This window comes from Salvelinus alpinus, chromosome 23 (genome assembly GCF_045679555.1).
Source record: "Salvelinus alpinus chromosome 23, SLU_Salpinus.1, whole genome shotgun sequence".
Taxonomy (NCBI): domain Eukaryota; kingdom Metazoa; phylum Chordata; class Actinopteri; order Salmoniformes; family Salmonidae; genus Salvelinus; species Salvelinus alpinus.
The window spans coordinates 51319926-51345126 of NC_092108.1; the positions used below are offsets into that span (position 1 = coordinate 51319926).

At 42.0% G+C, this 25201-nt stretch overlaps 1 protein-coding gene across 15 annotated transcripts in view; it reads right to left on the reverse strand.

Annotated features, from left to right (window-relative positions):
* Positions 1 to 25201, reverse strand: part of LOC139551227 (disks large homolog 1-like) — a 279300-nt gene that overhangs the window by 248036 nt on the left and 6063 nt on the right. For all 15 annotated transcript variants that reach the window (XM_071362713.1, XM_071362704.1, XM_071362706.1 and 12 more), the window contains one exon: positions 6836 to 6999. In XM_071362713.1, coding sequence (XP_071218814.1) covers positions 6836 to 6999 — 164 coding nt within the window. The remainder of the gene's footprint in view (positions 1 to 6835; positions 7000 to 25201) is intronic.

The window sequence follows — 25201 nt, forward strand, 5'->3', positions numbered from 1 at the left end:
AATATGAACTTTACCGAACAAAACATACATGTATTGTGTAACATGAAGTCCTATGAGTGTCATCTGATGAAGATCAAAGGTTTGTGATTAATTTGATCAATATTTCTGCTTTTTGTGACTCCTCTCTTTGGTTGGAAAATCGCTGTATGCTTTCTATGACTAGTTGCTGACCTAACATGATATGTTCTGCTTTCGCCGAAAAGCTCTTTTGAAAATCGGACACTGTGATTGGATTAACACGAATTATCTTTAAAATGGTGTCTAATACTTGTATGTTTGAGAAATTTGAATTATGACATTTCAGTTGATTGAATTTGGTGCCCTGCAATTTCATTGGCTGTTGGCCAACCAGTCCTAGACATGTTAAATCTACTTGAAAATCTATGGCAAGAATTGAAAATTGCTGTCTAGCAATGATCAACAACCAACTTGAAAGAACTTGAAGAATAATGTGCAAAGATTTTACAATCCATGTGTGCAAAGCTATTAGAGACTTACATATTTCATATTCAATACATTTGCTGAAATAAATGCTGTCACATTGTCATTATGGGGTACTGTGTAGAGGTGGGTGAGAAAAAAACATTTAATACATTTTCTATTCAAGCTGTAACATAAAATGTGGAATAAGTCAAGTGGTACGGATACTTTCAAGGCACTGTAGCTATTGGATTTCCTTCACTGATTCTCCCTCGGCCCGATGAAGCACCCGCCTCCCCCTTGCTTTGCTAGCTAACTCTTAAGTCTCTGCTCTCTTTGATTTTGATCTGCGGTTATGTTTTAGTTGTGTAAGTGTTCTAGCTAGTCTCCAGTTGTTAGGCTTTGGCTTGCTGACCATAACCGTGGTGGTTGGCTAGGCTGGCTCGGCTAATAGATAGTTGGCTAAATAGCTAACATTAGCTGGCTGGCTAAGACAACTGGTAAGAATGCGTTATATATTTCCAGAACTTTGGTTTACTTTAATGTAGCTTAGCAGGCCAGCAACCGCTAGCAGGCCAGCAACCACTAGCAGGCCAGCAACCACTAGCAGGCCAGCATCCAAGTTGATTTAACAGAAAAATGCATAGCATATTTGCTTTTAAGTTAGCTGAAATGTACAGTCGTGGCCAAAAGTTGAGAGAATGACACAAATATTCATTTTCAAAGTCTGCTTCCTCAGTTTGTATGATGGCAATTTGCTATTAAGAGTGATCAGATGAATTGCCACTAATTGCAAAGTCCCTCTTTGCCATGCAAATGAACTGAATCCCCAAAAAAACATTTCCACTGCATTTCAGCCCTGCCACAAAAGGACCAGCTGACATGTCAGTGATTCTCTCGTTATCACAGGTGTGAGTGTTGAAGAGGACAAGGCTGGAGAGCACTCTGTCATGCTGATTGAGTCCAAATAACAGACTGGAAGCTTCAAAAGGAGGGTGGTGCTTGGAACCATTGTTCTTCCTCTGTCAACCATGGTTACCTGCAAGGAAACATGTGCCATCATCATTGCTTTCCACACAAAAAGGGCTTCACAGGCAAGGATATTGCTGCCAGTAAGATTGCACCTAAATCAACCGTTTATCGGATCATCAAGAACTTTAAGGAAAGCGGTTCAATTGTTGTGAAGAAGGCTTCAGGGCGCCCAAGAAGGTCCTGGCGCTTGCTAGACTGTCTCCTAAAGTTGATTCAGCTGCGGGATCGGGGCACCACCAGTACAGAGCTTGCTCAGGAATGGCAGCAGGCCATCTGCACGCAAAGTGAGGCGAAGACATTTGGAGGATGGTGTCAAGAAGGGCAGCAAAGAAGCCACTTCTCTCCAGGAAAAACATCAGGGACAGACTAATATTCTGCAAAAGGTACAGGGATTGGACTTCTAAGGACTGGGGTAAAGTAGTTTTCTCTGAGTCCCCTTTCCGATTGTTTGGGGCATCCGGAAAAAAGCTTGTCAGGAGAAGGTGAGCGCTACAATCAGTCCTGTGTCATGCCAACAGTAAAACATCCTGAGACCATTCATGTGTGGGGTTGCTTCTCAGCCAAGGGAGTGGGGCTCACTCACAATTTTGCCTAAGAACACAGCACAGCCATGAATAAAGAATGGTACCAACACATCCTTCGAGAGCAACTTCTCCCAACCATCCAGGAACAGTTTGGTGACGAACAATGCCTTTTCCAGCATGATGGAGCACCTTCCCATAAGGCAAAAGTGATAACTAAGTGGCTCGGGGAACAAAACATAGATATTTTGGGTGCATGGCCCAGGAAACTCCCCAGACCTTAATCCTGTCTTCAATTTTATCGATTATTACCGTTAAAAAATACCTAAAGTTCTATTACAAAAGTAGTTTGAAATTTTTGGGCAGTTTACAGGTAACCTTTGAGATATTTTGTAGTCACGTTTGAGCAAGTTGGAACAGGTGTTTTTCTGGATCAAATGCGCCAAATAAATGGACATTTTGGATATACAGTGGGGAGAACAAGTATTTGATACACTGCCGATTTTGAAGGTTTTCCTACTTACAAAGCATGTAGAGGTCTGTAATTTTTATCATAGGTACACTTCAACTGTGAGAGACGGAATCTAAAACAAAAATCCAGAAAATCACATTGTATGATTTTTAAGTAATTCATTTGCATTTTATTGCGTGACATAAGTATTTGATACATCAGAAAAGCAGAACTTAATATTTGGTACAGAAACCTTTGTTTGCAATTACAAAGATCATACGTTTCCTGTAGTTATTGACCAGGTTTGCACACACTGCAGCAGGGATTTTGGCCCACTCCTCCATACATACCTTCTCCAGATCCTTCAGGTTTCGGGGCTGTCGGTGGGCAATACGGACGTTCAGCTCCCTCCAAAGATTTTCTATTGGGTTCAGGTCTGGAGACTGGCTAGGCCACTCCAGGACCTTGAGATGCTTCTTACGGAGTCACTCCTTAGTTGCCCTGGCTGTGTGTTTTGGGTCGTTGTCATGCTGGAAGATCCAGCCACGACCCATCTTCAATGCTCTTACTGAGGGAAGGAGGTTTTTGGCCAAGATCTCGCGATACATGGCCCCATCCATCCTCCCCTCAATACGGTGCAGTCGTCCTGTCCCCTTTGCAGAAAAGCATCCCCAAAGAATTATGTTTCCACCTCCATGCTTCACGGTTGGGAGGGTGTTCTTGGGGTTGTACTCAACCTTCTTCTTCCTCCAAACACGGCGAGTGGAGTTTAGACCAAAAAGCTCTATTTTTGTCTCATCAGACCACATGACCTTCTCCCATTCCTCCTCTGGATCATCCAGATGGTCATTGGCAAACTTCAGACGGGCCTGGACATGCGCTGGCTTGAGCAGGGGGACCTTGCGTGCGCTGCAGGATTTCAATCCATGACAGCGTAGTGTGTTACTAATGGTTTTCTTTGAGACTGTGGTCCCAGCTCTCTTCAGGTCATTGACCAGGTCCTGCCGTGTAGTTCTGGGCTGATCCCTCACCTTCCTTATGATCATTGATGCCCCACGAGGTGAGATCTTGCATGGAGCCCCAGACCGAGGGTGATTGACCGTCATCTTGAACATCTTCCATTTTCTAATAATTGCGCCAACAGTTGTTGCCTTCTCACCAAGCTGCTTGCCTATTGTCCTGTAGCCCATCCCAGCCTTGTGCAGGTCTACAATTTTATCCCTGATGTCCTTACACAGCTCTCTGGTCTTGGCCATTGTGGAGAGATTGGAGTCTGTTTGATTGAGTGTGTGTACAGGTGTCTTTTATACAGGTAACAAGTTCAAACAGGTGCAGTTAATACAGGTAATGAGTGGAGAACAGGAGGGCTTCTAAAAGAAAAACGAACAGGTCTGTGAGAGCCGGAATTCTTACTGGTTGGTAGGTGATCAAATACTTATGTCACGCAATAAAATGCAATTTAATTACTTAAAAATCATACAATGTGATTTTCTGGATTTTTGTTTTAGATTCCGTCTCTCACAGTTGAAGTGTACCTATGATAAAAATTACAGACCTCTACATGCTTTGTAAGTAGGAAAACCTTCAAAATCGGCAGTGTATCAAATACTTGTTCTCCCCACTGTATATAGACGGAATTAATCGAACAAATGGACCATTTGTGATGTTTACGGGACATTATTTCTGCGTTTTGTGTTGCGCCTGCAGGGTTGTAATATGCTTATCTCTTTCTTTACAATGGTGCAAACTCAGATAATAGCATAGTTTGCTTTCGCCGAAAAGCCTTTGAATTCTGACATGTTGGCTGGATTCACAACCAGTGTAGCTTTAATTTGGTATCTTTCATGTGTGATTTAATGAAAGTTAGATTTTTATAGTAATTAATTAGAATTTGGCGCTCTGCATTTTCTCTGGCTTTTTGCCAAGTGAGACAGTAGCGTCCCGCCTAAACTCAGATTTTTGCATATAAATATGAACTTTACCGAACAAAACATACATGTATTGTGTAACATGAAGTCCTATGAGTGTCATCTGATGAAGATCATCAAAGGTTTGTGATTCATTTTCTCTCTCTTTCTGCTTTTTGTTACTCCTCTCTTTGGCTGTGTTTTTCTGTGGCTATGTACTGACCTAACATAATCGTTTGGTGTGCTTTCACCGTAAATCCTTTTTGAAATCAGACATGTTGGCTGGATTCACAACAAGTGTAGCTTTAATTTGGTGTCTTTCATGTGTGATTTCATGAAAGTTTGAAATTTATAGTAATATATTTAAATTTGGTGCTCTGCATTTTTACTGGCTTTTGGCCAAGTGGGACGTTAGCGTCCCAAATATCCTAGAGAAGTTAACCTCTTGACGCTAACGGTCTGATTTCTTTTTTCTTTTTAATAACGTTCCCAAGGTAAACAGACTATTTTCTCAGGTCCAGATCGTAGAATATGCATATAATTTATAGATTAGGATAGAAAACACTCCAAAGTTTCCAAAACTGTCAAAATATTGTCTGTGAGTATAACAAAACTGATTCTGCAGGTGTTTTGGTATATTTCACTTGTGATTGCATGATTATAAATATTTTTTGTAATATTTTGCGCCCTGCAATTCAGCGGTTGTTTAGGAAAATTATCCCGTAAAAGGGATCCGTAGCGCAGAGAAGTTAAAGCCACAGTCAACTTAGTGGATGTAAACCTCTGACCCACTGGAATTGTGATACAGTGAATGAGTGAAATAATCTGTCTAAACAATTGTTGTAAAAATTACTTGTGTCATGTGCAAAGTAGATGCCCTAACCGACTTGCCAAAACTATAGTTTGTTAACAAGAAATGTGTGGAGTGGTTGAAAAACGAGTTAATGACTCCAACCTAAGTGTATGTAAACTTTCGGCTTCAACTGTATCTTCATTGCAAAGGGTTTATGAAAACGTAGGACACTAAAGGCCTTTCTACTGACTCTGAGACAACACCTGCACAGGATCGGTACATTCGAACATCACACCTGTAGGACAGGTACAGGATGGCAACAACAACTGCCCGAGTTACACCAGGAACGCACAATCACTCCATCAGTGCTCAGACTGTCCGCAATAGGCTGAAAGAGGCTGGACTGAGGGCTTGTATACCTGTTGAAGTTAAGCCTGAGGACAAAAGACTTTCCTCTAAAGATATGACAGCTTGGAATGGCTCTAGAATCAGCTACCATCCTCAGCAGCTTTCCATGTAAATTGTCAATGCCAGGAGGTTTATCATTATTGATCGATAAAAATAATCCACCTCTCCCATACTAACTTTCAATGCATTTCTTACATTATGATTTTCTATGCTCGAGTACGATGGCTCAATGCGTTGGCATGTCCTGCCTCAGTTCGCCCACGTTGCCAATGATGTAATCATTAAAATAATTGCCAACGTCAAATGGTTGTGATGAATAAGGCATCTGATTCAATGAAAGATGGAGTTGAATGTCTTTTTGCCTATAATTCCATTTAAAGTACTCCAACATTATTTTCCATAATTCTTTATATCATTGATCTTGGCTTCATAATAGCTTCTTATTGTTGAGTTTAGTCACAATTTCTCAATTTGCAGGCAGTAAGCCAGTCAGAGGTGCAGCCAGCCTTATTAGCCACTCCTTTTGACCCGTCTCTTTAAACCATATAGTTTCTCCATTCCTCATCAGTCCATGGAGCCTTAACAGTTCTAACAGTCAGTTTCTTAACAGGTGCATGTTTATCAATAATTAGAAGCAATTTTAAATGAATCAAGTGCAGCGTCTGGATGCTCCTTATTAATCACATCAGACCAACAAATATTTGTATCATCATCCACATAAGAGTCACAGCAAAATATTTTATATTTTATACACCATTTAAGGCCCAGCTTTTGAAACATTGACTTACACCATGAAGAGAATGATACGGATAACCATAATTAAGCATTTCTGTGTAGTACAGATTAGGGACCCTTCAGGTTACCGTAATTCCGGAACCGGATGTAAACACACTTCACCTACTGTAGTTCAATAACCAAAACAAAAAAAAATCTAACTTTAGGTGTCATGTTCTGCAGAGATTATGAAACATAATTAGGGGCATATATTTAAGCGTTTTAGGAATACATGGTCGCATAAAAAACAATTTTTACTGTAATTGTTTGCATCTGCACAGCTCTTCCATTAAAATGTGCCATTGTGAAATAAATGGGTTTTGTTTGGCATGTCTGAGTCAAAGCGTAATTCTGTTAGATGAAGGGCAATTCCTCTATTTCACATGTGAAGCACCTCCCTGACATGAGATGGGGGCAAGGGCCCTATACAAAATACAAACAAAAACAATTCCACATTTCTTATCCCCAAGTGACCCATGATGCTACATACTCTATATACCATCGCTGACCATGAATCGTTCCCTCTTACCTCTATGCTGGTGCTAAGGATTGGCAGAGTGTCTGAGGTCACCGTTGTGCTTTGGAGGCTAGAGAAATCCCACAGGTTGACCGGGGGCATGGGCTCCGACGTCTTCGGGGACTCCACACATTTCTGATTATCCAATAAGGTCACTTCGTAAAATTCCTGGATATCTGCAGCAAGACAGGAGAGACAGTTTAGTTACATTTATTTAGTTTGCTTATTTGGACAGAAAAAAAAGAGCATTCAAAACAAAGTTGTTTTTAAACATATAGCAAGAAAAGGACAAATGTGTGATGTGTTTATGCTGGCATTCATTACTCCCTGTTAGTCTGTGTAGTACTCTATTACTTTCCTCTGGTGTTATTCTGCATCACATCAACTTTTTGGCTCATTACAACTCACAACAGCCATGTCTTCAGTAATATGGCAACTCAACGAGAGAGACCAAGTGCTACCAAATACACCCAACTAGAGAACTAATACTTCTCAGTATACTGGTGTAATAAACTGATAACTGAATTTAATTATTGGGAAGCAGGATCTGAGTTGGCTGGGGTCAGCAGTCAGTTTAAAATTATGATCTCCAGGAACATCCGCGAGGAATCCTGCCATAGCTGTAGGCATATTCAGACTAACATTCTGAGGAAAGGAACTGACATGATTACCCGTCCTAAACCGGAGTTGATTACCTGTGTTGTTGTATGTTATAAATAGTTATGTAAACTGGAATGAACCACCCAAGATAGACACGGTAGCTGCAGTGAGCTTGGAAGGGGATGAGGGGCTGTAAAGGGGAGGAGGGGCTGTAAAGGACATGCACAGCTGTTACAACTTTCATCAGGTTACACTCGAGCGTGGCACAGAGGTCAGTTGCTTATTCTTGTCTGAGCAACAACTGGACTTGGCAAGAGAGACTACCCTGTGTAAAATGCTCTGTGTGCCTACAATGACAAACATTTAGGAAGCGTTAAACAAATCTCGTGTAGGGCTGCAAGGCACTACAGAGGGTAGTGCATACGGCCCAGTACATCACTAGGAACATAGCCCACCCTGCTACTCTGTTATTATCTATGCATAAGTCACTTTAATAACTCTACCCACATGTATATATTACCTCGACTAACCAGGGCCCCCGCACATTGACTCTGTACCGGTACCCCTCTGTATATAGCCTCGCCATTGTTATTTTACTGCTGCGGTTTAATTATTTGTCCTTCATTTTTGGGGGGTATTTTTCTTAACTGCATTGTTGGCTGCAATCCCGGTAACGGGATGATATGACAACAGCCAGTGACAGTGCAGGGCACCAAATTGAAAACAACAGAAATCTCATAATTAAAATTCCTTAGACATACATGTGTCTTATACCATTTTAAAGGTAATCTTGTTGTTAATCCCACCACAGTGTCCGATTTCAAATATGCTTTTCAGAGAAAGCACTACAAACGATTATGTTAGGTCACACCAAACCACAATAAGCACAGCCATTTTTTCAGCGAAAGATAGCAGTCACAAAAAGCACAAATAGAGATAAAATGAATCACTAACCTTTGATGATCTTCATCAGATGACACTCATAGGACTTCATGTTACACAATACATGTATGTTTTGTTTGATAAAGTTCATATTTATATAAAAAAATCGGAGTTTACATTGGCGCGTTAGATTCACTAGTTGCAAAAACATCAATTGATTTTGCATAGCCACATCGTTTCAACAGAAATACTCATCAAATGTAGATGATAATACAAATCATACACATGGAATTATAGATATACCTCTCCTTAATGCAACCGCTGTGTCAGATTTTAAAAAACTTTACGGAAAAAGCCAAACTTGCAATAATCTGAGACGGAGCTCAGAACAAGAGTCAAATTAGCCGCCATGTTGGAGTCAACAGAAACCAGAAATTACATGATAAATATTCCCTTACCTTTGATGATCATCAGAATGCACTCCCAGGAATCCCAGGTCCACAATAAATGCTTGATTTGTTCGATAATGTCCGTTATTTATGTCCAATTAGCTACTTTGGTTAGCGCGTTTGGTAAACAATTCCAAAGTCACAAAGCGCGTTCACTAAAACGTGACGAAATGTCCAAAAGTTCCGTAACCGTCAGTAGAAACATGTCAAACGATGTACTGAATCAATCTTTAGAATGTTGTTAACATAAATCTTGAATAACGTTCCAACCGGAGAATTAAATTGACTTCAGAAGAGCGGTGGAACGGAGGTCCTCCTCATGTGAACGCGCATGTGAAAGCATGGTCAGCTCGTGGCAGACCTGACTAATCCCTGTCTCCTTCGGCCCCCCTTCACATTAGAGTCATCAGACAAAGTTCTATTGACATGTAGTGGAAGCAGTAGGAAGTGAAAACTCATCAATATCTCGCTGTAATTACAATGAGATCTTGGTTGAAAATCTGCCACCTCAGAAAAAATTCAAACAGGAAGTGGAACTTCTCAGGTTTTTGAGTTCTGTTATACTCACAGACATCATTCAAACAGTTTTAGAAACTTCAGAGTGTTTTCTATCCAATACGAATAATAATATGCATATATTAGCAACTGGGACTGAGGAGCAGGCAGTTTACTATGGGCACCTCTCATCCAAGCTACTCATTGCCCCTGCAGCCATAAGAAGTTAACTGACTTGCCTAGTTAAATAAAGATTAAATAAAGGTGTAATTTTTATTACCGATTTCCGATTGTTATGAAAACTTTAAATCGGCCCTAATTAATCGGCCTTTCCGATTAATCGGTCGACCTCTACTCACAACGGCAGTCAAGCACCCAAGCTAACATTGGCTAGCTTGCTAGCTTCTTCCAGACACAAATGAGAGGGAGAATTTGATTTGTCACATGTGCTGAATACAACAGGTGTAGACCTTAAATGTGAAATGCCCTTAACCCTTAACTTCTTATGGCTGCAGGGGCAGTATTGAGTAGCTTGGATGAAAGGTGCCCAAAGTAAATGGCCTGCTCCTCAGTCCCAGTTACTAATATATGCATATTATTATTAATATTGGATAGAAAACACTCTGAAGTTTCTAAAACTTGTCTGGAAGTAGCTAGCAAGTTAGCTTGGGTGCTTGACTGCTGTTAGTGCTTTCGGATCAACCCTTAAAGAGATGGGTGGGGGGCTAAAGCTTAAGAGAGTGTGAACGATGCTGAATGGGTGTAGACAAAGGAAGGCTCTCCAGTAGTATCAAAACATTCAAAGGCCATTTCCTCAAAAGTGAGTTTACAATTTCATCAACTTTCAAAGCAGAATTCCTTTCCCATTGTTCCTCAACTGTAGTGTATGATATACAATTTTCTATCTCCGAGTCTACTTTAATCCAAAGTTTAAAAAAACTATTTCAAATGCTGCTACATAAAACTGATTGCTACTGTTTAAAGGCCTTCTGTGCCATATACAGCATTCCTCACTGAGGTCCCTGAATTCCTATCGGACCTTGTAGTCATAGCAGATAATATTCTAAATTTTGGTGATTTTAATATTCACATGGAAAAGTCTCCAAAAAGGCTTTCGGAGCCATCATCGACTCGGGTTTTGTCCAACATGTCTCTGGACTTACTCACTGTCACAGTCATACTCTGGACCTAGTTTTGTCCCATGGAATAAATGTTGTAGATCTTAATGTTTTTCCTCATAATCCTGGACTATCGGACCACCATTTTATTACGTTTGCAATCGCAACAAATAAATCTGCTCAGACCCCAAATTCTCAGACAACACAAAGATTCCTTGATGCCCTTCCAGACTCCCTCTGCCTACCCAAGGACGTCAGAGGACAAAAATCAGTTAACCACCTGAGGAACTCAATTTAACCTTGCGCAATACCCTAGATGCAGTTGCACCCCTAAAAACATTTGTCATAAGAAACTAGCTCCCTGGTATACAGAAAATACCCGAGCTCTGAAGCAAGTTTCCAGAAAATTGGAACGTAAATGGCGCCACACCAAACTGGAAGTCTTCCGACTAGCTTGGAAAGACAGTACCGTGCAGTATCGAAGAGCCCTCACTGCTGCTCGATCATCCTATTTTTCCAACTTAATTGAGGAAAATAAGAACAATCCAAAATTAATTTTTGATACTGTCGCAAAGCTAACTAAAAAGAAGCATTCCCCAAGTGAGGATGGCTTTCACTTCAGCAGTAATAAATTCATGAACTTCTTTGAGGAAAAGATCATGATCATTAGAAAGCAAATTACGGACTCCTCTTTAAATCTGCATATTCCTCTAAAGCTCAGCTGTCCTGAGTCTGCACAACTCTGCCAGGACCTAGGATCAAGAGAGACACTCAAGTGTTTTAGTACTATATCTCGACACAATGATGAAAATAAGCATGGCCTCTAAACCTTCAAGCTGCATACTGGACCCTATTCCAACTAATCTACTGAAAGAGCTGCTTCCTGTGCTTGGCCCTCCTATGTTGAACATAATAAACGTCTTTCTATCCACCGGATGTGTACCAAACTCACTAAAAGTAGCAGTAATAAAGCCTCTCGAAAAAGCCAAACCTTGACCCAGAAAATATAAAAAACTAAAAATCGGCCTATATCGAATCTTACATTCCTCTCAAAAATGTTAGAAAAAGCTGTTGCGCAGCAATTCACTGCCTTCCTGAAGACAAACAATGTATACGAAATGCTTCAGTCTGGTTTTAGACCCAATCATAGCACCGAGACTGCATTTGTGAAGGTGGTAAATGACCTTTTAATGGCGTCAGACCGAGGCTCTGCATCTGTCCTCGTGCTCCTAGACCTTAGTGCTGCCTTTGATACCATAGATCAACACAAATTGGTCTACACGGACAAGTTCTGGCCTGGTTTAGATCTTATCTGTCGGAAAGATATCAGTTTGTCTCTGTGAATGGTTTGTCCTCTGACAAATCAACTGTACATTTCGGTGTTCAAGGTTCCGTTTTAGGACCACTATTGTTTTCACTATATATTTTACCTCTTGGGGATGTCATTCGAAAACATAATGTTAACTTTCACTGCTATGCGGATGACACACAGCTGTACATTTCAATGAAACATGGTGAAGCCCCAAAATCGCCCTCGCTAGAAGCCTGTGTTTCAGACATAAGGAAGTGGATGGCTGCAAACTTTCTACTTTTAAACTCGGACAAAACAGAGATGCTTGTTCTAGGTCCCAAGAAAGAAAGAGATCTTCTGTTGAATCTGACAATTAATCTTGAAGGTTGCAAAGTAATCTCAAATAAAACTGAAGGACCTCGGCATTACTCTGGACCCTGAACTCTCTTTTGACGAACATATCAAGTCTGTTTCAAGGACAGCTTTTTTCCATCTACATAACATTGCAAAAATCTGAAACTTTGTCCAAAAATTAATCCATGCTTTTGTTACTTCTAGGTTAGACTACTGCAATGCTCTACTTTCCGGCTACCCGGATAAAGCACTAAATAAACTTCAGTTAGTGCTAAATACGGCTGCTAGAATCCTGACTACAACCAAAAAATTTGATCATATTACTCCAGTGCTAGCCTCTCTACACTGGCTTCCTGTTAAGGCAAGGGCTGATTTCAAGGTTTTACTGCTAACCTATAAAGCATTACATGGGCTTGCTCCTACCTATCTTTCCGATTTGGTCCTCCCGTACATTCCTACACGTACGCTACAGTCACAAGACGCAGGCCTCCTAATTGTCCCTAGAATTTCTAAGCAAACAGCTGGAGGCAGGGCTTTCTCCTATAGATCTCCATTTTTATGGAATGGTCTGCCTACCCATGTGAGAGACGCAGACTCGGTCTCAACTTTTAAGTCTTTACTGAAGACTCATCTCTTCAGTGGGTCATATGATTGAGTGTAGTCTGGCCCAGGAGTGTGAAGGTGAACGGAAAGGCTCTGGAGCAACGAACCGCCCTTGCTGTCTCTGCCTGCCCTCTCTCCACTGGGATTCTCTGCCTCTAACACTATTACAGGGGCTGAGTCACTGGCTTACTGGTGCTCTTTCATGCCGTCCCTAGGAGGGGTGAGTCACTGACGTGATCTTCCTGTCTGGGTTGGCGCCCCGGCCTTGGGTTGTGCCGTGGCGGAGATCTTTGTGGGCTATACTCGGCCTTGTCTCAGGATGGTAAGTTGGTGGTTGAAGATATCCCTCTAGTGGTGTGGGGGCTGTGCTTTGGCAAAGTGGGTGGGGTTATATCCTTCCGATGATACCCCCGGACAGGGCCAAACAGGATGGGGCCACAGTGTCTCCTGACCCCTCCTGTCTCAGCCTCCAGTATTTATGCTGCAGTAGTTTGTGTCTCGGGGGGCTAGGGTCAGTCTGTTATATCTGGAGTACTTCTCCTGTCTTATCCGCTGTCCGGTGTGAATTTAAGTTTACTCTCTCTAATTCTCTCTCGGAGGACCTGAGCCCTAGGACCATGCCTCAGGACGACCTGGCATGATGACTCCTTGCTGTCCCCAGTCCACCTGGCCGTGCTGCTGCTCCAGTTTCAACTGTTCTGCCTGTGGCTATGGAATCCTGACCTGTTCACCGGACGTGCTACCTGTCCCAGATCTGCTGATTTCAACTCTCTAGAGACAGCAGGAGCGGTAGAGATACTCTTAATGATCGGCTATGAAAAGCCAACTGACATTTACTCCTGAGGTTCAGACTTGTTGCACCCTCGACAACTACTGTGAATATTATTATTTGACCATGCTGGTCATTTATGAACATTTGAACATCTTGGCCATGTTCTGTTATAATCTCCACCCGGTACAGCCAGAAGAGGACTGGCCACCCCTCATAGCCTGGTTCCCCTCTAGGTTTCTTCCTAGGTTTTGGCCTTTCATGGGAGTTTTTCCTAGCCACCGTGCATCTACACCTGCATTGCTTGTTTGGGGTTTTAGGCTGAGTTTCTGTACAGCACTTTGAGATATCAGCTGATGTAAGAAGGGCTATATAAATCTCACATACTTCCATGAATTTTTGTTCAACTGGTACCGGGGGACTTTCAGATGAGTCTTGAGGCCTGTGGGCATCCCCAAGCAAAACAACATAGAGGGGTCATATTAGTGTGTAGCCCAAACAGCAACTTCTGCCAACAGACAGAAGTTGGCAGATCAGTGTACCAATTTCAGACGAGTCCCAAGATGCTTGTGGGGGTAGTAGAGCAAAACAGAGAACACCATCGTCATCGTTCCAGAGGGATCATATTAGTTTGTAGCCAAACTATTCGGACACTACAGACGAATGTGCGAAGACCGATTTTCGGGATGTCTCATGGTCTGACAAACACTGCTCTAGCTGTCACCGCAGATGCAGAAATGCAATGTAGGCGCATGCGGTAGATTGAGACACATCCTATGCAAAAAAAACAGATCTCTAGCTGAAACATTTGACATTTTATTATGCCAATTAGATTTCCACAGGGGGCGCAGACATTGACCTTTAGGGGGTTAATATTTGTAGCTACTTTTTAAGTAAATACCTGCAGTCAACTTGTGCAATATGTTATTGCGTTCATTTTACTGGTCACATTATGAAGATTACCTTCGTTCCACAGAACAGTTGAGCCAGTCATCGGTTTGTTGGTAAATATACCAATGGGATAAAGTGGGAACAGGTGAGTGTAGCTGTGTACTGACAGGGGTTGCGTTTTATATTTAAAGTTGTGTGATCAATAGAGTGATCAGGGACGTGCAACTATAGTTTTCCTATAGTTTTGCCAGAAAATACATTAGTACAACACATCCATCAGAAAATAGCTTAATTCATCAGATGGAAGTGCAACGCTTTTGGCTGGCAGCCACACAAGCAAATTAGTTTCCAACGAAAAATGTATTTTTTGCAAAAAATGATGCATGGCCACCATATTTCTAATGTTTGTCATAGAAAGAATGTATCCAGCTACCTTCCCTAATGTTATGCTTATAGTTCAAGTTGAATTTACTGGAGAAAATACTGGCTACACTGAGAAAAGTACTGGAGAAAGAAAATCTAAACAGAACGCTGTCTGCTGATGGATGAGAATTCATGAACAGGCATTCTCATCCAAGTGGAGAAGTGCAACTGAAGCACAAAATTAGTCTGATGCTGAGCAGAAATTACAATAAGAAGCATTTTAGATCTGCGTTTACTAAAAGCAATAAGAGATTTATGCTTTCATCTTTTTTTCCAGCGCGAAGAATGTATTCTACGCTAACAAGACCACTAAGTTTAACTTGCTCGTTATCAAAGTTACTGAATTAAAAGGTGACGGGGCATCATATTGTGTAAGCTTTCTGCCGTGTTTGAAAAGTCAAAGACCTTTGGATGAGTATCTGTACAGCTGCCACGGCTCTCTTTTGATTTCCTTGTGTTTTTCCCCTCATTTCTCAACCCATCTGCTCCTCCCCCATCTTCTCCGATCAGAGCAGGCAGGACAATTGTCCTAGCGACTCCAGACTTCAGACACAGCGTGCACTCCTGCTGCTTCAGAGAAGACAAGCATGCGCCAAAACATTCTTGAATTGCAAAATGTCTCGTTCATATTCGCTTGTAAAATGTCCAAACTCACCAAAAATTATATATTTGGTTGGATTGAGACATTACGAGTTGGATTGCCCGTCTTTGCAATTTGTTTGTTTGCGCTCCTTAGCATATTTAGCTAGCAGCCTCCATGGCAACTTGTGATTATTTGAAATAATTGTGTTACTAGAATGCTAACAGATGCCCTACTGGTCTTTTTTGCATTTGTTGGAACCGTAAATGCCAGGATGAGAGGACGAAATGACTATGAAAATCTGTAAACTGCACAACCCCCCAAAAAAATTATATATTTTTTTAACTACAATGACGACCTACTGGGGAACAGTGGGTTAACTGCCATGTTCAGGGGCAGAACGACAGATTTTTACCTTGTCAGCTCGAGGATTCGATCCAGGAACCTTTTGGTTACTGGCCCAACCACTAGGCTACCTGCCGCCCCAACTGAATGGTGTTCCACATACGTCCACCAATGTTCACACTTCTTATAAACAAACATTCTCAGGTGCACAATTTGAAGGGGGCTTAAAGAGAACGGGAAAATCCCAAATAACTGTGCTTTCTTTGTCTTTGAAAAACAACCGACCACAGATGTACTCAGATCACCACTTCAATCTCAATTCAAAATGATATTCATAACTAGGATGACAAAACTCCACTGGGCCTTCAAATCTAATCAAATCTCCCCAAGCTTTTTTTATATTGGTAAATGGCTGACCTCTTGTTCTTTCTAGGGGATATGGTTACAGCGGAATGTGAACGATGGGTAGTATACAGACCAAATGGAGTAGCTCCAATAATTCCATGTCATAATCTGATCTCCAGAGTAGGCTAAATCTGTGCCATATCAGACAGGGTTATGACTTCCAAACTGTATCAGACAGACCACAAATATACCACTGACCAGTTCCAAGGGGTGCAGTCTAGGTCACAGATTGCCAATTCAATGAAACAGGACGTTAATCTTTGTCAACAACGAACATGGGCTTTTGTTTTGGTAAAGTGTTTTCCAGAGCTAATGCCTATACTAAATGGTTATATTATTTGACAATTGATGATTGTCACGTAGAGTAGGCCAGAAGGCTAAACTGGAAAACCTAACCTCTATCAAAATAAAAAGATGGCGGAGCCGCAAAAAGTTATTCTGTGCAAGGGTGTTTATTTACATAGTGATTCCGGAACAAAAACAACCGTACTGCCATCAAACGTATACCTTATGGGACAGCTAAAAACAATGCTGCCCCATCCACAGCTCAATCCAAAATGCCTCTCCATGAACTGAAAGAGAGGCTCCTTTTGTAGGGCTAACCCCTCCCCTCAGAACAATTAACCCTAATTAATTGAGCAATTACCTATACAAATCTAAATTTTCAATTGAAATAAACATACTAAAGTATATACATTGCAACACGTTTATGAAACAATATCACAATATAACATTTACAAAATGTCATCACTACTGACAGTGTCTTTCAATATGCCCATTTACATTAATGAGCCATTCGGGACAGGCACTACAAAGTCAGCCCATTCCCTTAGCTCGGGTCCTTATCCAGCATACCCGGAAGCTACAGAGATGGAGTGGCTCAGTTCCCGTGTGGCTCAGTTGGTAGAGCATGGCGCTTGCAACGCCAGGGTTGTGGGACCAGGATGAATATGTATGAACTTTCCAATTTGTAAGTCGCTCTGGATAAGAGCGTCTGCTAAATGACTTAAATGTAAATGGAGAGAGAGAGGAACAGAACAAACAAACGCACTCATCCATAACATCGATAAGTATAATAAATATTGCTTATATTAAATATGAACACTTGTCTGTTTATTTCTTTATCCCATAACCGGTTACTGAAGTAAGTGTGAAATGTACTAAGATAGAAAAGTTAACTTGTGTGTCGACCCACATTGTTAACTTATCTGATAATGGAGCGGGGAGGAGTGATGAATGTGTGCGTGCGTTAAAGTACCATATGCTGCCCACGGCCAGTGACGGACTTCTATGTCACAGTCACACTTAGAGCCAAATATCCCCAAGAGTAGATGTCCACATCAACAGAAATCAAATTACCATAACAAAAATCCCCATAAAAATCCACAAATCTAAGCTAGAGATATGCATTGTCTTCGTCTCAGTCCACAGCATCCGCCGATGTGCCACTTCCGCATCTGCGGTGAAAAGTGGCAGAGCTAGAACGGTGTTCGTCAGACCATGAGACATCCCAAAACCGCTAATGCATGTTGCTGAATGGCAGCAAGTCACTGCAGAAATGTTCCAACATCTAGTGGAAAGCCTTCCCTGAAGTGTGCACATGATTTTGGAATAAGATGTTCAACAAGCAGGTGTCCACATACTTTTGTTCATGAAGTGTAGATCCTAAATGTCTTAACATTCATCAATACCATGCTAACTAGTTATGTCCCAAAAAACTTCTATAAACAGTGAATATTATGTAGACCTCAGTAGCGGGCAGTGCTGTTTAAGATGAGGGAGTATGATTTTTTTTATTTCATGAGCATGGTCTTATTTCTATTACAGCATATTGGATGACTCATTCATATTCCATTCACCCAGGTCAATGTAACAGCAACAGGTTTAAGCTACTACATGATACTAAAATCTTCCCTATACCCATCGTGAGGTTGCAACAACCTAGCCTATGAATGAAAGTTTATAACGTAGGCACTCGCAGTTCGAGAGACTAATTTGAGGCGACAGACATTCCATACAGCCTTGCACACTCTTCCCTGCATCTAGCTGATATAGGGTGTAATCATTAGTCCAACAGTTGCAAACAAGAATTTCTTTTGGATAAATTCAGGTATGTTTATCCCCATTTTGATCCATTTGAAAAAACATTTTAACAGAATCAGTGGAATGAATACACCCCCTACATTGTCACCATATTAGCTAAAGTAACGTCAGTCAGCATAGCTAAAAGAAACTACCGCGTTAGTAAATCCGTTACAATCATGCAGTAATGTTAGTGTAAGCAGTTACACCGGTGGGCCCCGGTGGCAATAAATTAGTAAAACCCAAAGCTTACCTTGACTTGGAAGAGTTCCAGTTTTGTCTTGGAACGCCATAGCCAGCTAGCTAACATAGCATCCCTCTGAACAGGGTGTTTCAGTAGGCTAAATTAGCCAGCTGAATTTGCTAACTAAGTTAAACTGGAAAAAATGACCATTTCTCTTGCTTCTCCTTCACTTTGGAAGAAATTCATGTTCAACTACTGTCTTTCACTCTCTTTGAGTCAACTACTCACTACATTTTATAAACTGCAGTGCTAGCTAGCTGTAGCTAATACTTTCAGTACTAGATTAATTAGTTGATAACATGTCAGTTCATGCAGCAAGAGCTCCGATAGGCTGGAGGACGTCCTCCAGAAGTTGTCATAATTACTGTGTAAGTCTATGGAAGGGGGAGAGAACCGTGAGCCTCCTAGATTTTGTATAAGTTAATGTACCCAGAGGAGGATGGAAGCTAGCTGTCCTCTGGCTGCACCATGGTGCTACCCTACAAAGTGCTGTTGAGGCTACTGTAGACCTTTGCAAAATAGTGTTTTAAATCAGTTATTTGGGGACATGATTATATTTAGTATAGTTTAATCTAAAAAGGATAACTTAAAGCAAAATTCTTGCTTGAGAAAAAGTTTAGCTTAATTTTAAAAATTTTAATGGAAAACTATTACAGTAAGACTGAATTGTGAGCCAAAAATGATTTGATATAGAGTACCAGTCAAAAGTTTGGACACACCTACTCATTCAAGGGTTTTTATTTTAGTATTATTTTCTACATTGTAGAATAATAGTGAAGACATCAAAACGATGAAATAACATAGGTAATCAGGTAGTAACGAAAAGTGTTAAATAAAAAATATATTTTAGATTGTTCAAAGTAGCCACCCTTTAAATTGATGACAGCTTTGCACACTTGCCATTCTCACAACCAGCTTCATGAGGTAGTCACCTGGAATGTATTTCAATTAACAGTTGTCCCTTGTTAAAAGTTAATTTGTGGAATTTCCTTGTTAATGCGTTTGAGCCAATCAGTTGCGTTATGACAAGGTAGGGGTGGTATACAGAAGGTAGCCCTATCTGGTAAAAGACCAAGGCAGCAGTCCAAACACTTAAGACACACCCTATCCGCTAAGCCCTCAAATTAAGTGGACACTTCTGATGACGTCTGATGAGTATACACTTGCAGGGCAAGCGGCGAGGGAGGAAGGAATGATTTTTTAAATGGACCACCCTTGGCTGGAAATTCGTCACTAGTTCATCACGCGATGATTGTGTTTTCAGCCACCGGTAACTGACGATAGCCTGCCTAGCTGGAACTTCAGAAGAAGGAAAATATTTTATTTCTACAATTTCCAAAAGATAACCAAACAAAAACATTTACGAGACATGTTTGTGCTGTCATGTGCATTATATAGCACAATTTCTAACCTTTTTTACATTTGTTTTTACTCACATGTTGACTTCTCCGTTAATGTTTAAGTCTTGCCTGACTTTTCTTAGCGGACGTATAATTTCCGCAAATTGAATTATGGGGAGTTTCAGGCCCCGGAGTGAACATAATTGTACACTCGCAAACTCGACTAAAAATGAGGCCTGAGGGGCTTACGTTGCAAGCAAGGGAGGTTTGCAACTTACGCCCCTCAGCCCTCGTTTTTAGTCGGTGGGTCACTTCCTGTTGAATCTGCAGACGTGTTGCTGTGCGTTTTGTTGCTGTGCGTTTTGCTGCCAACTTTACTTTACTTTGCTAGCTGACAACTTTACGTTTTTTTGTTTTGTTTTTGTTTTTAATTACCGTTCATATTTTTAGTTTTTCCATCGCAACTTTTTTCCCTCATTCAACTTTTTCACTCCGGACGCTTTATCTGGACATGGTTCGTCAACACCTTCAACAGCCGAAGCTAAGTAGTAACATTAACATGATGTCTTCTAATTGCAGTCGCTGTACTCATAATATACAGGAGAACGATCGCCTTACGGCGAGAATAGCTGTGCTACAAGCCCAGCTTCAGACGCAATCGTTAGGCAAGGGTAATTTCAGTGTAGGAAAGGAAGAAACAGCGTCTGTGCCACCAGTAAGTACAGATAGTAACGTTAGTATAAATCCCCCCGCACAGTCCCCGCAGCCGGACAACTTTCTCATGGCTTCTGGAGGGAAATGCTGTTGGAATGCTCAACCGGTGTCGCTCATTCAGCCGACAGAAACTTTCAACCGGTTCTCCCCATTATGTAGCGAGTCTGAGTCTGAGTCTTGTCTTTACTCCTCCCGTTACGGGGTCTGAGACACCGAAGGCTCCCACCATTAGCTCTGACAAATTGAAAACCCTAGTCATTGGCGACTCCATTACCCGCAGTATTAGACTTAAAGCGAATCACCCAGCGATCATACACTGTTTACCAGGGGGCAGGGCTACCGACGTTAAGGCTAATCTAAAGATGGTGCTGGCTAAAGCTAAATCTGGCGAGTGTAGAGAGTATAGAGATATTGTTATCCATGTCGGCACCAACGATGTTAGGATGAAACAGTCAGAGGTCACCAAGTGCAACATAGCTTCAGCGTGTAAATCAGCTAGAAAGATGTGTCGGCATCGAGTAATTGTCTCTGGCCCCCTCCCAGTTAGGGGGAGTGACGAGCTCTACAGCAGAGTCTCAGCACTCAATTGCTGGTTGAAAACTGTTTTCTGCCCCTCCCAAAAGATAGAATTTGTAGATAATTGGCCCTCTTTCTGGGACTCACCCACAAACAGGACCAAGCCTGACCTGCTGAGGAGTGACGGACTCCATCCTAGCTGGAGGGGTGCTCTCATCTTATCTACCAACATAGATAGGGCTCTAACTCCTCTAGCCCCACAATGAAATAGGGTGCAGGCCAGGCAGCAGGCTGTTAGCCAACCTGCCAGCTTAGTGGAGTCTGCCAATAGCACAGTCAGTGTAGTCAGCTCAGCCATACCCATTGAGACTGTGTCTGTGCCTCGACCTAGGTTGGGCAAAACTAAACATGGCGGTGTTCGCCTTAGCAATCTTATTAGGATAAAGACCTCCTCCATTCCTGCCATTATTGAAAGAGATCGTGATACCTCACATCTCAAAATAGGGTTACTTAATGTTAGATCCCTCACTTCAAAGGCAGTCATAGTCAATGAACTAATCACTGATCATAATCTTGATGTGATTGGCCTGACTGAAACATGGCTTAAGCCTGATGAATTTACTGTGTTAAATGAGGCCTCACCTCCTGGTTACACTAGTGACCATATCCCCCGTGCATCCCGCAAAGGCGGAGGTGTTGCTAACATTTACGATAGCAAATTTCAATTTACAAAAAAAAAAATGGCGTTTTCGTCTTTTGAGCTTCTAGTCATGAAATCTATGCAGCCTACTCAATCACTTTTTATAGCTACTGTTTACAGGCCTCCTGGGCCATATAAAGCGTTCCTCTCTGAGTTTCCTGAATTCCTATCAGACCTTGTAGTCATAGCAGATCATATTCTAATTTTTGGTGATTTTAATATTCACATGGAGAAGTCCACAGACCCACTCCAAAAGTCTTTCGGAGCCATCATCGACTCAGTGGGTTTTGTCCAACATGTCTCTGGACCTACTCACTGCCACAGTCATACTCTGGACCTAGTTTTGTCCCATGGAATAAATGTTGTAGATCTTAATGGTTTTCCACATAATCCTGGACTATCGGACCACCATTTTATTACGTTTGCAATCGCAACAAATAATCTGCTCAGACCCCAACCAAGGAGCATCAAAAGTCGTGCTATAAATTCTCAGACAACACAAAAATTCCTTGATGCCCTTCCAGACTCCTTCTGCCTACCCAAGGACGTCAGAGGACAAAAATCAGTTAACCACTTAACTGAGGAACTCAATTTAACCTTGCGCAATACCCTAGATGCAGTTGCACCCCTAAAAACGAAAAACATTTGTCATAAGAAACTAGCTCCCTGGTATACAGAAAATACCCGAGCTTTGAAGCAAGCTTCCAGGAAATTGGAACGGAAATGGCGCCACACCAAACTGGAAGTCTTCCGACTAGCTTGGAAAGACAGTACCGTGCAGTACCGAAGAGCCCTCACTGCTGCTCGATCATCCTACTTTTCCAACTTAATTGAGGAAAATAAGAACAATCCAAAATTAATTTTTGATACTGTTGCGAAACTAACTAAAAAGCAGCATTCCCCAAGAGAGGATGGCTTTCACTTCAGCAGTAATAAATTCATGAACTTCTTTGAGGAAAAGATCATGACCATTAGAAAGCAAATTACGGACTCCTCTTTGAATCTGCGTATTCCTCCAGGGCTTAGCTGTCCTGGATCTGCACAGCTCTGCGAGGGCCTGGGATCGGGAGAGACACTTAAGTGTTTTAGTACTATATCTCTTGACACAATGATGAAAATAATCATGGCCTCTAAACCTTCAAGCTGCATACTGGATCCTATTCCTACTAAACTGCTGAAGGAGCTGCTTCCTGTGCTTGGCCCTCCTATGTTGAACATAATAAACAGCTCTCTATCCACCGGATGTGTACCAAACTCACTAAAAGTGGCAGTGATAAAGCCTCTCTTGAAAAAGCCAAACCTTGACCGGGAAAATATAAAAAACTATCGGCCTATATCGAATCTTCCATTCCTCTCAAAAATTTTAGAAAAAGCTGTTGCGCAGCAACTCACTGCCTTTCTGAAGACAAACAATGTATACGAAATGCTTCAGTCTGGTTTTAGACCCCATCATAGCACTGAGACTGCACTTGTGAAGGTGGTAAATGACCTTTTAATGGCGTCAGACCGAGGCTCTGCATCTGTCCTCGTGCTACTAGACCTTAGTGCTGCCTTTGACACCATCGATCACCACATTCTTTTGGAGAGACTGGAAACCCAAATTGGTCTACACGGACAAGTTCTGGCCTGGTTTAGAGCTTACCTGTCGGAAAGATATCAGTTTGTCTCTGTGAATGGTCTGTCCTCTGACAAATCAACTGTACATTTCGGTGTTCCTCAAGGTTCCGTTTTAGGACCACTATTGTTTTCACTATATATTTTACCTCTTGGGGATGTTATTGGAAAACATAATGTTAACTTTCACTGCTATGCGGATGACACACAGCTGTACATTTCAATGAAACATGGTGAAGCCCCAAAATTGCCCTCGCTAGAAGCCTGTGTTTCAGACATAAGGAAGTGGATGGCTGAAAACTTTCTACTTTTAAACTCGGACAAAACAGAGATGCTTGTTCTAGGTCCCAAGAAACAAAGAGATCTTCTGTTAAATCTGACAATTCATCTTGATGGTTGTAAAGTCGTCTCAAATAAAACTGTGAAGGACCTCGGCGTTACTCTTGACCCTGATCTCTCTTTTGACGAACATATCAAGACTGTTTCAAGGACAGCTTTTTTCCATCTACGTAACATTGCAAAAATCAGACATTTTCTGTCCAAAAATGATGCAGAAAAATTAATCCATGCATTTGTTACTTCTAGGTTAGACTACTGCAATGCTCTACTTTCCGGCTACCCGGATAAAGCACTAAATAAACTTCAGTTAGTGCTAAATACGGCTGCTAGAATCCTGACTAGAACCAAGAAATTTGATCATATTACTCCAGTGCTAGCTTCCCTACACTGGCTTCCTGTTAAGGCAAGGGCTGATTTCAAGGTTTTACTGTTAACCTATAAAGCGTTACATGGGCTTGCTCCTACCTATCTTTCCGAGTTGGTCCTGCCGTACATACCAATACGTACGCTACGGTCACAAGACGCAGGCCTCCTAATTGTCCCTAGAATTTCTAAGCAAACAGCGGGAGGCAGGGCTTTCTCCTATAGATCTCCATTTTTATGGAACAGTCTGCCTACCCATGTGAGAGACGCAGACTCGGTCTCAACCTTTAAGTCTTTACTGAAGACTTATCTCTTCAGTAGGTCATATGATTGAGTGTAGTCTGGCCCAGGAGTGTGAAGGTGAACGGAAAGGCTCTGGAGCAACGAACCGCCCTTACTGTCTCTGCCAGGCCGGTTCCCCTCTCTCCACTGGGATTCTCTGCCTCTAACCCTGTTACAGGGGCTGAGTCACTGGCTTGCTGGTGCTCTTTTATGCCGTCCCTAGGAGGGGTGCGTCACTTGAGTGGGTTGAGTTACTGACGTGATCTTCCTGTCTGGGTTGGCGCCCCCCCTTGGTTTGTGCTGTGGTGGAGACCTTTGTGGGCTATACTCGGCCTTGTCTCAGGATTGTAAGTTGGTGGTTGAGGATATCCCTCTAGTGGTGCGGGGGCTGTGCTTTGGCAAAGTGGGTGGGGTTATATCCTTCCTGTTTGGCCCTGTCCGGGGGTTTCTTCGGATGGGGCCACAGTGTCTCCTGACCGCTCCTGTCTCAGCCTCCAGTATTTATGCTGCAGTAGTTTATGTGTCGGGGGCTAGGGTCAGTTGGTTACCTGGAGTACTTCTCCTGTCTTATCCAGTGTCCTGTGTGAATTTAAGTATGCTCTCTCTAATTCTCTCGTTCTCTCTTTTTCTCTGAGAACCTGAGCCCTAGGACCATACGTCAGGACTACCGGGCATGATGACACCTTGCTGTCCCCAGTCCGCCTGGCCTTGCTGCTATTCCAGTTTCAACTGTTCTGCCTGCGGTTACGGAACCCCTACCTGTCCCAGACCTGCTGTTTTCAACTCTTAATGATCGGCTATGAAAAGCCAACTGAGATTTATTCCTGATTATTATTTGACCATGCTTGTCATTTATGAACATTTTGAAAATCTTGGCTCTCTAATTTTCTCCTTCTCTCTTTCTTTCTCTCGGAGGACCTGAGCCCTAGGACCATACGTCGGGACTACCGGCCGTGGTGACTCCTTGCTGTCCCCAGTC